The sequence below is a fragment of the Leucoraja erinacea genome, unplaced genomic scaffold (assembly GCF_028641065.1).
Source record: "Leucoraja erinacea ecotype New England unplaced genomic scaffold, Leri_hhj_1 Leri_250S, whole genome shotgun sequence".
Classification (NCBI taxonomy): Eukaryota; Metazoa; Chordata; class Chondrichthyes; order Rajiformes; family Rajidae; genus Leucoraja; species Leucoraja erinaceus.
In genome coordinates, this window is record NW_026576151.1 from 106,749 (window position 1) to 124,048 (window position 17,300).

Here is a 17,300-nt window from a genome sequence, read left to right on the forward strand (position 1 = left end):
CATTTTGGTCTTTCTTTCACAGCCAGCCCGATTGCCCTGACTGGGTAGCCATGGAATTACACACAGATGATAATATGTCCATACCTGCACTACTTGGTTCATCACTTCCACTCCCCTCAATTAAATCTGTACAAAATCCAGTGGTTACACACTCTTTGAGGATATGGGTTCAATTTAGGAAATGTTTTGGGTTGCATAACTTTTCTCTACTGAGCCCTATTGCATCAAACCACCTTTTTAAACCATCAACTCAGGACCATGGAATGGCATAGGAAGGGTATTGTGTGCTTCAAGGACGTGCTTATGGGTAACACTGTAGCATCATTTGAACAATTAAGCAACAAATTCAATCTTCCAAAGTCAGATTTTTTCCGATACCTGCAAACAAGACATTATGTGTTCTCTAAACTGCCCATCTCTTCTATACCAACAGACACAACCCTTGTTGATACAGTTCTTTCTTTAAACCCATCTCAGAATAGACTTGTCTCAGCTTTATATGGCAGGATGTTGGATCTAAGGCGCGCCCCCATGGACCAGCTCAAGGCAGCATGGGAGGAAGACTTGGGTTCCTCTCTCTCAGAAGATACATGGAGTTCCATTCTTAAACTGGTTAATTCCACCTCTCTATGTGCTCGTCACTGTCTGATTCAATTCAAAGTGGTACATTGGGCTCATATCTCAAAAGCCAAATTGTCTACTTTTTACCCTGAGGTTAGTCCATTCTGTGTTAAATGTAAATTTTCTGAAAGCCTCTCTTATCCATATGTATTGGTCATGCCCCAGCCTTAACAAGTTCTGGCTCGAGGTCTTTCATACATTATCCCAGGTGTTAAACATCAAATTGGAACCAAAGCCTCTAATCGCTCTTTTTGGGGTCACTGGTGAGGAGGTTAGATTAACAGCAGATAAACGCCGCCCTATATCTTTTGCTTCTCTTCTGGCTCGACGAACAATCCTGCTCAGGTGGACTGAACCTACCTGACAGATATTATGTCCTGCCTAAAGCTTGAGAAAATCAGGTACTCACTTCAACATTCAAATGGAAGGTTTTAGAAAGCGTGGGGACCTTTTTTAAATGCATTCCAGACTTTATAAATGCTTGATCATCAAGCACAGTTTAACAGCTTAACAGTCTACCCATTCATTTATCGTGGATTATTGTTGTGACAGGCTGATATTTGCATATGCTCACTGGCAGTGACTGGGGAGGGGTTATTTTTGGTATCTAATTTTTCTTTTACTGTTGTTGTCTTGTTATATGTCGGCATAAGTTGTTTTTTATTTAATCTTTTCGTACACTCAGTCTGTAACAAATAGACAACTTTTCACTTTGTTATATCCTGAAAACTAAATAAAAAAGATTTTGATTAAAAATAAAAAAAAATCATATTCATCAGTTTCATCAAATCAATTAAATTCATCTAAATTCAATTACTAGATCTAAACATCTATCTATTTCTTAAGAAAAGGCTACATTTTTTAAATAGTCAGTATCCAAATAACAAAATAACAAACTGATCCCATTCACAATATAACATGATTTTTAAATCTCACTTTGTCATGAATTTATACGCCAAATGGAAGCAAATTAATGTTTAATTTCCCATAAATTAATCCAGAAACATCCACTCTCAAGATAATCAAAATCATTATTTTTTACACAATACATCTGACTAAAACTGTTGTGGATATTTAGTATGAAAATATTGATCATGGATAGACAATAACACAAAATATAGATGATTTTGCTGTTCTTATGAAATGATTGTGCAAAAAAATAATAAATGTGATTATCTTGAGAGTGGATGTTTCTGTAATGTGATCGATTGGAATGTGGCCGCTACCATGAATTAAGCCCCTATCGGCCGATTCGTATCAGGGCCTAAATAACATTTTTCGCATCATAAGATTAATATGAAGCCACACCAAAAAACAAGAAAATATGTTTAAAATTGACATAACTTTTGCTTTGCCCTGCGATCCATGATGTTGAAGGCATTGAAGGCATTAGAAGTCATGTTTAACTTTAATCCAGCGATGCAATCGACCAGCAACCTTTTTTTAAAAGCATGGACGCAAGCGCAGAACAAATTTTCTTCATCAGCTAGAAGCCCGAGGAAATCCCTCTCCGACAGCCAATATAAACCTGTATTTTAATCCCAACCCTTCTCAAAAAGTACAGCCGGCTCTGTCCGTTCTTGTACAGGGCCTCAGTGTTCCTGGACCAGCCTAGTTTACTAGCCAGGTACACTCCAAGGCATTTGTACTCCCTGGTAAACTGCACATCCACAACATTGATGGAGACAGGGGACAGGGGTGTTCCTCTCCTTCTAGTCCTCCACTAACTCCTTAGTCTTGTCGGTGTTGAGCTGCAGGTGATTCAGCCCACACTACTCAACAAAATCATTGACTACACCTCTGTATTCAGCTTCCCTCCTCTCACTGATGCAGCCCACAATTGCAGAGTCATCTGAAACCAAAATAGATGGTATTCTAATCTAGACAGTGAAGATGAATCTCAGTGGAATGTCAGAATTACTGTAGGATCTCTATTAGCTGGGTATTGCAGGGCAATTGCAGTTCAAATCAGGTAAGTGTGAGGTGTTGTATTTTGGGAAGTTAAACTATGGTACAACTTTCACCGTGAAGGTGAGGTCTTGACATGTGTTGTACAGCAGAGGGATCTAGGAATACAAATAAGATGATGGAGTAACTCAGCGGGACAGGCAGCATCTCTGGAGAGAGAAGGAATGGGTGACGTTTCGGGTCGATATCCTTTTTAAGACTGGTTAGGGATAAGAGAGAGAAAGGCAATGATGTGGAGAGATAAAGAACAATGAGTGAAAGATATGGAAAAACGTATTGATGAAAAAGGAAACAGGCCATTGTAAGCTGTTTGTAGGGTGAAAATGAGAAACTGGTGCGACTTGGGTGAGGGAGAGATAGAGAGAGAGGGAATGCCAGGGCCAAAGATCCTATAGCAAAGCAAGATAGGCTACTCCTGCTAAATGCAATGGACTGACGTGTAGTACGCTATGGAGGGGATCATGGGCATTTTTCCACGCCCATTTTAGCAACCTGAGCCTACCTAACCCGACCCGACTCGCACTGTAATCAATGTTGCGGGGCAACAGTTTGTGTAGGTTAGATTCATAAATCTGTCAGTTCAAACTTCTTGTCAAGAATAAAATTTGATTCTGGTAATTGTCTTTTTTAATGTTTTTTAAATAATTTCTTTTTAAATGGCTCACAAGCAGTGTTTGAGTTGATTTTGTAGTAACCGGAACCGACCCGACTCGCAGGGTGATTGACAGGGGGGTAAGTTTTTGTGCGTGCTTATAGGGTTAGATTCATAATTCTGTTGATTCTTGTTAAAGAATAAAATGTTTATAAACACACATACATGAAAATTATATAAATGTATATAACACACACAATTATATTTCTTCTAATCCAATAATGAACTTTATTTCAGACTAGACAAGGGACATTAAATAAGAAACATTGTAAATAAGAAACATTGTAAACCTCCCTGCAACTTCACACACACTAGGCCTTATCCCCCGGCACTCTCTCGCCTGCCCCCTTAGTACAATGTCTCCCCCCCCCCCCCCCCCCCCCCCACCTATGCCCCTCTCCTCGCTGCCCCCCGGCCCCCACACTCTCTCTCCTCGCTGCCCCGGACCCCGCACTCCTTCTCCCCGCTGCCCCCCGACCCCGCACTCTCTCTCCCCTCCCCGCTGCCCCGGACCCCGCACTCCTTCTCCCCGCTGCCCCGGACCCCGCACTCCTTCTCCCCCGCTGCCCCGGCCCCCGCACTCTCTCTCCCCGCTGCCCCGGGCCCCGCACTACTTCTCCCCGCTGCCCCGGACCCCACACTCTCCTCCCCCCCGCTGCCCCGGACCCCACACTCTCCCTCTCCCTGCTGCCCCGGACCCCGCACCCCCCGGACCCCACACTCTCCCTCCCCCGCTGCCCCACACTCCTTCTCCCTGCTGCCCCCAGGCCCTGCACTCTCTCTCCCCGCTGCCCCCACACTCTTTCTCCCCGCTGCCCCCGGACCCCGCACTCTCTCTCCCCGCTGCCCCGGACCCCGCACTCTCTCTCCCCGCTGCCCCGGACCCCGCACTCTCTCTCCCCGCTGCCCCGGGCCCCGCACACTCCTTCTTCTCGCTGCGGATCCAATCTTTGGCCGGAAGCAAGAAGGCGGGAGCAAGAAAGCGGAGCAAGATGGCGGAACAAGATGGCGGAGGCAGGTTGCTTAAATGAGGCATAAAATGACCCATGAATCCGCCCATGAACGTACTTCACTTTTGCGTGAGAGTAACCCATCTTGCTCTGCTATAGGATCTTTGGCCAGGGCTACCTGAAGTGAGATAAATCAATATTCATACCACTGGGGTGTAAGCTGCCCAAGTGAAATATGAGATGCTGTTCCTCCAATTTGCGTTTAGCCTCACTCTGACAATGGAGGGGACTGAGAACAGAAAGGTCTGTGTGGGAATGGGTAGGACAATTAAAGTGTCCAGCAAACGGGAGATAAGTTTGGTTCAGGAGGGCTGAGCGAAGGTGTTCCGCGAAACGATCGCCCAGTCTACGGTTGGTCTCGCCGATGTATAAGAGTCCACATGTTGAACAATGGATACAGTAGATGAGGTTTGAGGAGGTGCAAGTGAACCTCTGTCTAACCTGAAAGGACTGTCGGAGACCCTGGACAGAGTCGGGGGAGGAGGTATAGGGACCGGTGTTGCATTTCCTGCGGTTGCAGGGGATGGTACCTGGGGAAGGTGTGGTTTGGTTGGGAAGGGATGAGTTAACCAGGGAGTTGCAGAGGGAACGGTCTCTGTGGAAGGCTGAAAGGGGTGGAGATGGGAAAATGTGGCTAGTGGTGGGATCCCGTTGGAGGTGGCGAAAATTCGGAGGATTATATGTTATATGCGATGGCTGATAGGGTGAAAGGTAAGGACTAGGGGGATTGTCTCTATTGCATTAGGGGGAGGGGGAGCAAGGGCGAAGCTATGGGGTACTGAGGTGACACCAGTGAGGGCCTCATCTATGTTGGGAGAGGGGAACCCCCATTCCCTATAGAATGAGGATATCTCATATGTCCTGGTATGGAAAACCTCATCTTGGGTGCAGATGCGGCATAGACAGAGGAATTGGGAGTAGGGATAGAGTATTTTGTAAAGGGTGGGAAGAAGTGTAGTCGAGATGGTTGTGGGAGTCAGTAGGTTTGTAATAGTCATCAGTCAATAATCTATTTCCTGCGGTGTTGACTGTGAGATCAAGCAAGGGGAGGGAGGTGGCGGAGAAGGTCCAAGTAAATTTGAGTGCAGGATGAAAATTAGTGGTGAAGTTAATGAAGTCCATGATTTCTGCATGGGTGCAGGAGGTAGCACCAATGCAGTCATCAATGGAGCGGAGGTAGAGTTCAGGGATAGGGCCAGTGTACACCTGGAACAGGGATTGTTCGATGTACCCTACAGAGAGGCATGCATTGGTGGAGCCCATGTGGGTGCCCATAGCTACTCCTTGGACTTGGAGGAAGTGGGAGGATTCCTTGCATAAATCCCCTCCTTTATCCGTGAATGATCCTACCTTCTCTTCAGTTGCCCTCCTAATTTCAATGTACAGGTACATGTAAAATGTCTCAGGATCCTTTGTTACTCCTACCTGCCAAGGACATGGCCTCTTTTGGCTGTCCTAAATCCCTGTGTGACCTCTTTCCTGCTTTCTTTATATTCCTCAAATTGATTTCATTTTCCTAAACCCTATTAATGCTTCATTTCGATAGACACAAAATGCTGGAGTAACTCAGTGGGTCATGCAGCATCTCTGGAGAGAAGGGATGGGTGACGTTTTGGGTCGAGACCCTTCATCAGACACCAAACCCTTAGTCCGACGAATAGTCTCGACCCGAAACCTCATTTTTGGTGTAAACCTGCATCTCCAGTTCCTTCCTACTAATTTGTAATGCTTCCTTTTCCTTTTTGGCCATATTTACACCTTGTCTCATCTCATTCTCTCTTCTTTTTACTGCAGCATTCCCAGAACTGAACTCTGAACTCTTTGAAACATATAAAATTGTTATGGACTTCGACCCGCTAGAGGCAGGAAACATGTTCCCGATGTTGGGGGAGTCCAGAACCAAGGGCCACAGTTTAAGAATCATGAGTAAGCCATTTAGAATGGAGATTCTAGTATGCATTTCGTTGTCTCTATACTGTACACTGACAATGACAATTAAAATTGAATCTGAATCTGAATCTGAATCTGAGATGAGGAAACACTTTTTCTCACAGAAAGTGGTGAGTCTATGGAATTCTCTGCCTTAGATGGAGGCAGGTTCGCTGGATGTTTTCAAGAGAGAGCTTGATGGGGCTCTTAAAAATAGCAGTCAGGGGATATGGAGAGAAGGCAGGAACGGGGTACTGATTGGGGATGATCAGCCATGATCACATTGAATGGTGGTGCTGGTTCGAAGGGCCGAATGGCCTACTACTGCACCTATTGTCTATTGTCTATTGTGTATTGTCTGATCAGCTGGACTTTAAATTACTCCCTTTAGTCAGATGTGGACGTTCCCATCAACAACTGCTCCCAGTTAACTCTCCCTACCTCTTACCTAATAATGTTGTAATTTGCCCTCCTCCAATCTAGTACTTTGCCTCAAGTCCAGAGTTATCCTTATTCATAACTATATTAAAACAGAAGATGTGGCCGGTAGTGGGATCCTGTTGGAGGTGGCCAAAGTGTTGGAGGATTAAATGCTCAACACTTTCACCACCTCCAATGGGATCCCACAACTGGCCACATCTTCCCTTCTCCACCCCTTTGTGTTTTCCGCAGTGACCGCTTGCCGCAACTCCCTGGTCAACTCGTCCCTACCCACCCAAATCACCGCCTCCCCAGGTACATTCCCCTGCAACCGCAGGAGATGCAACATCTGTTCCTTTACCTACCCCCCTTGACTATCCAAGGACACTGGCAGTCTTTCCAGGTGAGGCAGAGGTTCACTTACACCTCCTCCAACCTCATCTACTGCATCCGCTGTTCCAGGTGTCAACTTCTCTACATCGGCGAGACCAAACGCAGGCTCGGTAATCGGCAATCGTTCCGCCTTAACCAACCTGATCTCCTGGTGGCTCAGCACTTCAAGTCCCTCTCCCATTCCCAATCTGACCTTTCTGTCCTGAGCCTCCTCCATTGTCAGAGTGAGGCCCAGCGCAAATTGGAGGAACACCACCTCATATTTCGCTTGGGTAGTTTACACCCCAGCGGTATGAAGATTGACTTCTCTAATTTCAAATAGCCCTTGCTTTCCCTCTCTCTCCATCCCTTCCCCCTTCCCAGTTCTCCCACCAGTCTTACTGTCTCCACTACATTCAATCTCTGTCCCGCCCCCTCCCCTGGCATGTGTGAAAAAGCGTCTCGGCCTGAAATGTCACACATTCCTTCTCTCCAGAGATGCTGCCTGTCCCGCTGAGTTACTCCAGCTTTTTGTGTCTGCTTGCAGTTCCCTGTTTCTTCATATTAGTTAGAGTTGCCTCTGGTGCTCTGTGAGAAGGGCAGCAGAATGCAAGCTTTATCCTGCATTTATCCATTGTTGGATTGGCATAATTGCTTGATGCTTGCAAAGGCCAAATCAAGATTGCTCCAATAACTGTAAGGCTGACACAAATCAATTTAATCTGCAAATTAATTTGTTTTAATTTGCAAATTGTTTATTATTGGCCTGTATTAAAATCTCGTAGCAATGAACAATCCGTCTGAAGAAATGTCATGACTCAAAACGTCACCTAGTCCTTTTCTCCCAAGATGCTGTCTAACCCACTGAGTTACTCCAGCTCTTTGTGTCTATTTTTGGTTTAAAGCAGCATCTGCAATTCCTCCCTACACAAACAATGTTTTGTCCATTTTTACTGAAATTATCCAATAAAGATAACATTATATTGCAAGTACTTGATGAGAAGGCAGGAGGATAACTGCAGTATCTTCCTGTTATATTGTAAATGCCTTGTTGTACGATGGCACTTCACAGCCCTGTTATACTTGTTTGTGTGTTCCAACATAAGTGCTTGATATTCAGAATAATACCAGGAATTTTGTTTAAAATTTATTCCAGCAATGTTCATTGAGAAATTTTTGTTATGATATTTTCTCCTACCTTTCACATTTTCAGACTAATATGCCTCAATACCAAAGAGACATTAATAAACCTTTAGGTAGTCAAAAATGCTGGAGAAACTCAGCGGATGAGGCAGCATCTATGGAGCGAAAGAATAGATGAAGTTTCGGGTCGAGACCCTTCTTCAGACCAGGCACGTGCCGTCAGGGTGGGCAAGGTAGGCACTGCCTACCCTGACTAAAATTATGAAATGGTAATTACTAAATATAAATAGTAAAGGCATGGGAGAATCATGCGTATCTAAGAGATCGATCTCTTAAGTAGGCATAATTCTCCGTGCCTTTCATCGTCAGCACTTGCAACACGCAAAGTTCTGTGCAGCCCACGTGCCATCAGCGCTGCTTCAAGCCGTCAATGACAAGCGGGGCTGAAGGCAGCTGAAATTCTGCCTTTGCTGTACTGCGCAGGCATGGCATCCTACTGCGTATGTGCAGCGCTAGTTTCTTGGCGGGTTTTTCAAATATGGATTGTTATTATCTGAAGAGTATCTTAGGAAACAAAGAGAGAAGAATGTTCATGTACCAATAATGTGGCAAGTACATTTCTTGGTGCTATTTGTTTTTCAATACCGTATTTTCCGGGGTGGGGGGGAGAGTTCCTTTCACAGCGTTTGGGGAGTCTGGCCTGGGGTAAAGTTGCGGGGAGGGTAGGAGCGTTGTGAAGGAGGGGATCTGGATCATGCCAATAACCCACTTGCGACGCTCGTTGCACGGAGGCGGGGGGAAGGGAGAAGTAGCTCGGGTGGTTGTGATCGGCCGCCGGGCTGCACAGTGGAACCAGACACCACCTCAGCGCCTTCTGCCGGCCCCCGCTCACTTCTGGCAGTTTTCCGTCTAAAAAACTCCCACCTGCCGCTCGCTTGCCTCACTCATGTCAGCCGCTTCCCGCAAATCCTTAAATTACGACAGCGCGATTGAGTTTACTCGGCTGTGGGAATTTAAGGATTTGCGGGAAGCGGCTGACATGAGCGAAGTTGGCGAGCGGCAGGTGAGAGGTGTTCAGACGGATAGCACTGCCAGAGGTGAGCAGGCCGGCATAAGGTGCTGAAGTGGTGGCCCGTTCTGCTGTCGGGTCATGGCAGCCGCTTGCTGCTACCCGAGATGCTTTTATCCCCGGCCACAATGCGGTGGCTCCGCGCCTGGAGCGCCGTGGCAGCCGTGAGTGAGTGAGTTACTGGCATTATCCCCGACCCCCTCCTTCTCAACACTCCTGCCCTCCCCGCAACTTTACCCCTGGCACAGACTCTCCACATGCTGTGAAAGGAATTCTCCCCCCAATTGGTCCCTTGAACAAGTGTTGTCATTCAATAACATGACAACTGATTCAACTTTTCCCTGTACTCCCATTTTTTCCCACCATCTCTCCACCTGCCATCACCCTCCACCCCCCACCCATTCAGTAATTCAGAATAAAGGAGACTTGGAAGTTGTGGGCAAATTGAATTGTTACTCTCTTTATTTTTATATTTTATTTTTACGGAGAGACCAATCAACGCATGCGCGGTTTAAGGTTTTTTTAAATGCCGACTAACTGCCTACCTTGAGTAATTACTCACAGCATGTGCCTGCTTCAGACCCTTATTCCTTCACTCCGTAGATGCTGCCTCACCCGCTGAGTTTCTCCAGCATTTTTGTCCACCTTCGATTTTTCCAACATAAAGCCTTAAATAATTTGCTTATATTATTTTCTATACTTTTCTATATATTTTCTTATTTTCTTAGAGAATTAAAATATGGAAGGACGTGACCAGAGTTTATTTATTTGTTACACAATGTGAGTTATTTTACCATGACTTAAATTATTTATTGCTCCTTCTTACAGCTGATACGTTAATTTGTAAATCTCATTCATTGAATTCATGATTCCAAATTCCTTCAAGTTTTCAGTGATTCTGGTTCAAGGTTTGCAAAAAGAACCAGCCTTGAATATTTGAGCTTCTTCAGGAATTCCACTTTATCCAAATGTACCAAGTCCTGTTCAACCATTGAGTTTGGTACCACCACCAGGGGTGCCGGGGAGATGGCCAGCCCTGCCGGCAGTCTGTTCATTTATTTCCATTATTTTTAGTGTTTGTTAAAAGTTTGATTTAATGTACTTCAGTTTGTTTTATGTGGGAGGAAGGGGGGGGTGGTCGGGGGAAACTTTTTTTCAGGTTCTTACCTTCCCGGAGATGTGATCATTTTTCGGATCACATTGTCCGGGCTCTGCGGCCTACCATCGCTGGAGCTGGAAGCCGCCTCGGTCTGTCGCGAGCCCCACCGCGGGGCGCGAACTTACCATCGGAGCGGATATCTTCCCTGGGACCGCTCCCACCATGGCCTGCGGACTTACCATCAAGGGCTCGTCGTCTCGGTAGAGGCAAGTCGGGAGCTTCAACGCCGCAGAAGGCTTGACAGCCCCGACGCGAGGTTTGATCGCCCGGCGCGGGGGAGCTCACAACCCCCCGATGCGGGAGCTGAATGCCTCAACGCGGAGGGCCTGAACACAAGGGAAGGTCTTGAACTTTATTTCGCCTTCCATCACAATGAGGAATGTGTAGGAGTCACTGTGGTGGATGTTCATGTTAAAATGTGCTTTTGAGTCTGTTGCTTTTAATTGTATGACTGACCTGGCCAGTGAAATTCCTCGTATGTTGCAAAACATACTTGGCGAATAATCTGATTCTGATTCTAATTCTGATTCTGATTCTGATTCTAATTCTGATTCTAATTCTGATTCTACTGACATAAAATAGCTTCTACACAGCTTGGCCCAACAATAACAAACCTGTCCTTGCTTTACAATGTATTCCTTTGTCCTCCTGGGCCGTGTAACTGATTTTTGTCCACTATACCTCGAGGATATTTGACCTCCTCCAATACTGTTTTCTTTAGCACCTAGATTTTTGCCATGCTGACATTGGCATCTGTCTACATCTTAGTTTTGAGATTTTGCTCCCTATACCTCGTGACCTCCATTTCTTTCTATTCTCTTAAACTGTTTTATAAGCGTTTGCCAAAGTTTTGGTCAACTGACCTAATATATTGTCATAAGGACACAAAGTGCTGGGGTAATTCAATGATCCAGGCTCTGGAGAACATGGAGAGATGATGTTTTGGTCCTTTTGTGCAGTGACCAGCATCTGCAGTTGCTTGTTTCTGCAATATATTATCATGTGGTTTAGTACCAGATTCCATTTGATAACACTGCTGTGAGCTGTGTTGAAACTTTTTAATAATTTGAAAGTGCCACATAAATTCTGGTTGTTTTTGTTAAGGAATAAAGCAATCTGGAGTTAAAGTCCATGTAATCAGACCTATCCCGAGCGCATGCAGGTTTAGCCGAGTTACTTGTCAGTCCTGACCAAGAAGGTGGGCTCATGAGTGCAAGGGTCCCAACCTGAAATGTCGCCCATCCATGTTATCCAGAGATGCTGCCAAACCCAATAGACAATAGACAATAGACAATAGACAATAGACAATAGACAATAGGTGCACGAGTAGGCCATTCGGCCCTTCGAGCCAGCCGAATCTCCAATCTCCATTCAATGTGATCATGGCTGATCATCCACAATCAGTACCCCATTCCTGCCTTCTCCCCATATCCCCTGACTCCGCTACCTTTAAGAGCCCTATCTAACTCTCTCTTGAAAGTATCTAGAGAACCGGCCTCCACCGCCCTCTGAGGCAGAGAATTCCACAGACTCACAACTCTCTGTGTGTAAAAGTGTTTTCTCATCTCAGTTCTAAATGGCTTACTCCTTATTCTTAAACTGTGGCTCCTGGTTCTGGTCTCCCCCAACATCGGGAACATGTTTCCTGCCTCTAGCGTGTCCAAGCCCTTAACAATCTTATATGTTTCATTAAGATCCCCTCTCATCCTTCTAAACTCCAGAGTATACAAGCCCAGCCACTCCATTCTCTCAGCATATAACAGTCCCGCCATCCCGGGAATTAACCTTGTAAACCTACGCTGCACTTCCTCAATAGCAAGAATGTCCTTCCTCAAATTAGGGGACCAAAACGACACACAATACTCGGGGTGTGGTCTCACGAGGGCCCTATACAACTGCAGAAGGAGCTCTTTGCTCGTATACATAACTCCTCTTGTTATGAAGGCCAACATGCCATTTGCTTTCTTCACTGCCTGCCTGCTGTACCTGCATGCTTACTTTCATTGACTGATGAACAAGGACCCCCCAGATCCCGTTGTACTACCACTTTTCCCAACTTGACACCATTTATATAATAATCTACCTTCCTGTTTTTGCTACCAAAGTGGATAACCTTACATTTATCCACATTAAACTGCATCTGCCATGCATCTGCTCACTCACCCAACCTGTCCACCCTGCATTCTCATTGCATCCTCCTCACAATTCACATTGTCACCCAGCTTTGTGTCATCTGAAAATTAGCTAATGTTACTTTGAATCCCTTCATCTAAATCATTGATGTATATTGTAAATAGCTGCGGTCCCAGCACCGAGCCTTCTGGTACCCCACGAGTCACTGCCCGCCTTTCTGAAAGTGACCCGTTAATCCCTGCTTTTTGCTTCCTGTCTGCCAACCAATGTTCTATCCATGTCAGCACTCTACCTCCAATACCATGTGCCCTAATCTCCTATGTGGGACCTTGTCAAATGCTTTCTGAAAGTCCAGGTACACTACATCCACTGGCTCTCCCTTGTCCATTTTCCTAGTTGAATCCTCAAAAAATTCCAGAAGATTAGTCAAGCATGATTTCCCCTTTGTAAATCCATGCTGACTTGGACCGATCCTGTGACTGCTGTCCAAATTTGTGGCTATCTCATCTTTTTTTGATTGACTCCAGCATCTTCCCCACCACCAATGTCAGGCTAACTGGTCTATAATTCCGTTTTCTCACTCCCGCCTTTCCTAAAAAGTGGGATAACATTAGCTAATCTCCAATCTACAGGAACTGATCCTGAATCTATTGAACATTGGAAAAGGAACACCAATGCGTCCACAATTTCTAGAGCCACTTCCTTCAGTACTGGGATGCAGACCATCAGGCCCTGGGGATTTATCAGCCTTCAGTCCCATCAGACTACCCAACACCATTTCCTGACTAATGTGGATTTCCTTCAGTTCCTCCGTCACCCCAGATCCTCTGGCCACTAGTTCATCAGAAAGATAGTTTGTGTGTCCTCCTTATTGAAGACAGATCCAAAGCACCTGTTCAACATCTGCCATTTCCTTGTCCCCATAATAAATCCACCTTTTTCAGTCTTCAAGGATCCAACTTTCATCTTAACTATTTTTTCCTCTTCACATACCTAAAGAAGCTTTCACTATCCTCCTTTATATTTTTGGCCAGCTTACCTTCGTACCTCATCTTTTCGCCCCGTATTGCCTTTTTAGTTATCTTCTGTTGCTCTTTAAACATTATCCAATCTTCTTGCTTCCCGCTCATCTTTGCTACGTTGTAACTCTTCTCTTTTATTTTTATACTGTCACAGATGTCCCTTGTCAGCCATGGTTGCCCCTTACTCCCCTTGGAATCTTTCTTCCGCTTTGGAATGAACTGATCCTGCATCTTCTGTATTATTCCTAGAAATACCTGCCATTGTTGTTCCACTGTCATCCCTGCTAGGGTATCTTTCCAGTCAACTTCGGCCAGCTCATCCCGCATGGCTCCATAATCCCCTTTATTCAACTGTAAAACTGACACCTCCGATCTGCCCTTCTCTCTCTCCAACTGTAGATTAAATCTGACCATGTTATGGTCACTACCTCCTAATGGCTCCTTAACCTCAAGTTCCTTTATCAAATCCAGTTCATTACATAACACTAAATCCAGAATTGCCTTCTTCCTGGTAGGCTCCAATACAAGCTGCTCTAAGAATCCATCACAGAGGCACTCCACAAACTCCCTTTCTTGGGGTCCAGTACCAACCTGAATTTCCCAGTCTACCTGCATGTTGAAATCCCCCATAACAACCGTAGCATTACTCACTGAGTTAACTATGTATTTTGTGACTACCTATATTATAGGTAACAATGAACACAATGAAGTGCGGCACGGGGGCGTAGCGGTAGATTTGCTGCTTTACAGTGCCAGAGTCCCGGGTTCGATCCCGACTACAGGTGCTGTCTGCATGGAGTTTGTACATTGTCCCCGTGACCTGCGTGGGTTTTCTCCGAGATCTTCGGTTTCCTCTCACACACCAAGGACGTAAAGATTTACAGGTTCATTGGTTTGGTACAAATGTAAATTGTCCCTAATGTGCGTAGGATAGTGTTAATGTGCAAGGATCACTGGTCGGTGCTGACTCGGTGGGCTGACGGGCCTGTTTCTGCGCTGTATCTCTAAACTAAACTAAACTAAACTAAACAACACATGGTGACATTATGAGAGACCATCTATCTTTAGACTTTCAATAAATTTGCGGATGTAAACAGTGTTGAAGTAGAGATGTTTTATTGTGGCGATAAATATTTTAACAAGATAAATTTGTGCCATGCAATAACAGATTAGAAGTCCCTCATGCGCCTGAAAGACCCGATGGTGGAGTTGTATCCGCCCCAGTCATTGTATTTCCTGTACTCCCCAGGTCTCATGAAGTACTGTCGGCCTCTGTAGTTGGGTTGTTCATAGAAGATCCAGTGACCATCCATCACGTTGCAGGAGTGAATGTCACGGTTACGGAAGCGATCGTAGACGGAGGGACAGTCGTCCATGAATTCCATCATCTGTCCTCCAAAGTCAGGCCTCTCGTAAATCTTCATCCTGTAGTTTCCACCTCGTTGCTGGAAAATAAATATGATTGTAATTGGGGTGAAACACAAATGCACATTTGGTCCAAGATGAGAAAATAGCCAAATAAGGAGGGGAATATTCCAGAGACTAGTTGAAGTCTAAAAAACGAGATAAAGTGAGATGATCTGCTGGACAGGGTGACAATGTCAGGTTTGGCAATAATGAAATGCTGCTCTACAAAGTTATTTGTAGTTATATTTTGAATATTCATTTAGTATGTGGAGGTAAAGTGGGAAGTGTCATGTAGGAGTATAACCAAAAATGAGATTAAAGATGAAACTATTTATCAGTTAAACTCTTTAATTGAATTTTAGGCTTGTTTCCAGTGTTCACTGCCACGTAATCTTATTTTTCAAAGAGTGAAATATGTGAAACAATAAAAAGAGAAAAAACATCAAAAATTCACAAATATATTTGACGTAAAGGTCTGATTAAGAGGTGCCCTTGCAGGATTAGTTAATGCAGTATAGTATATCCTGTACATTTATAAAATAAGAATTAACATTTTAATTTTTAATAAATTTATCAGCAATATCTAATTAATGTTTCCACCAATAATCATTGTGACTCATGCAATCATCTAATGTAGCCAGCAGAAGGCACACACTTTATTATCTCTCCAAACAAGCTATAGATCATATTGGGATTTAAAACTCTCTTTGTGTGAAGTATCAGTCAGTATCACGTTACAACCGTTACATAAACAAGCACAGTTTGAAGGACCAACAGTGAAAAATTCATGTTCATATGTTCATAAGTGCTAGGAGCAGAATTAGGCCATTTAGCCCATCAAGTCTACTCCGCTATTCACCGATGCCTGATCTACAGTATCTCTCCCTCTCAACCCCATTTTCCTGCCTTCACCCCATATCCCGTGAAGCCCTTACTAATCAAGGATCTGACAGTCTCCGCTTTCAAAATATCCATTGACTTGGCTTCCACAGCCTACTGTGGCAATTAATGTCACAGATTCACCACCCACTGACGAAATAAATTCGTTCCCATCTTCTATCGAAAGGGGCTTCCTTTAGTTTTGAGGCTATGACCACTAGTCCGAGACTCTTCCATTAGTGGAAACATCCTCTCCACATCCACTCTATCCAATGTAAATTTCAATGAGGGTTCGCCCTCATCCTTCTAAACACCAGCAAATACAAGTCTAGTGCCTTCAAATACTCAACATTTATTAATCCAAACATGAAAGAAATGACAGCTGAAGGATTACTATTGAGGAACTCAATCTACAAACACAATGATCAGCACCTGGTACTGATGTGTATGGAATATATCACATCAAATTATCACTCACATGTGGGTAGCTGCGACAGGACCTGATGTTGTCGTTGAATCCCATCCAGCGCTGGTAGTCAGGATACTCTCCCCTGTTCAGGACATACTGGTACCCCATGTAGTTTGGTTTCTCGTACGCCACCCACCAGTCACTCTCCACACGGATGGAGTTACAGCGGCTGAAGTAAGGGGACAGGTCGGCACAGTCGGTGCTGCACTCATAGTGCCGACCCTGGAAGTTCCTGTCCTCGTAGAAAATGACCTGTGTGGAGAGAAAAATAAATGCCTGTAAGTTAACAGTTCATCCCAGGAGATTTGCAATGCAATAGAATGCAAAAACACTGAGCTCTCCTTGCCTTTCCCATTTTGAGTCCAGTGAGGTTAGAAACTGACTGAATGTTTCACTGCCTCATGTCGCTTGGTATTTATACAGTGTGCATAATAATGACAGCAATGGGCTATTCTTTTGTCATGACAATGAATCACTACTGAAAATCAGCGGAAAAATAACCGCACACTGTGCACAGTGATGGAAGAGAAACATTCGAAAGGCACCTGATGTGTCATTGATTCTTCCAATTGTGTTTTCATGTTTCATTTGTAATCTGAACAAAAGAGTTCTGGAGCATTCACTGCTCCGAATCCTGCAGGTCTGTTTCATACGATTTGATGAATCATATTGTGGTAGAATGCTCAATTCTACATTATGTCAAACATAACTGTAGCCGAGTATTTTATTCATTAATTTATACGCGACAAGTTGTGTGTAATAGTAGCAATGTTACAAAATTTTGAGATTTAAAAAATCAAGTCTGCAATTTATCCCATCAGATAAAGCATAACAATAAGTTTAATTTGACACCTAATTCACTTTCATATCTCAAGTAATAAAACAGTTATAGCCATTTTCATACCCGGAAATTAGCATCTTGTTCCCTATTGATTTTCTATGGACATAACAAAAAAGCTGTGATCGAGGACAGTCAAAAGCCCATAACCTTCTTAAAAATTAAGAGAACTGAATGAAATTTTCAGTTATCATAGATTGAACCATTCT

The 17,300-nt window shown here is 44.4% G+C and overlaps 1 protein-coding gene across 1 annotated transcript; it reads right to left on the reverse strand.

The window, feature by feature from the left end:
- Window positions 1–14,434: 14,434 nt before the first annotated feature.
- LOC129716500 (gamma-crystallin S-1-like) lies at window positions 14,435–16,808 on the reverse strand. The gene is made up of 2 exons (XM_055666363.1): window positions 16,263–16,808; window positions 14,435–14,943 (listed from the first exon to the last, which is right to left on the reverse strand). The coding sequence occupies exons 1-2, from the start codon at window positions 16,359–16,361 to the stop codon at window positions 14,668–14,670; spliced, it is 375 nt and encodes a 124-aa protein (XP_055522338.1). The 5' UTR covers window positions 16,362–16,808; the 3' UTR covers window positions 14,435–14,667.
- Between the last annotated feature and the right edge of the window lie 492 nt (window positions 16,809–17,300).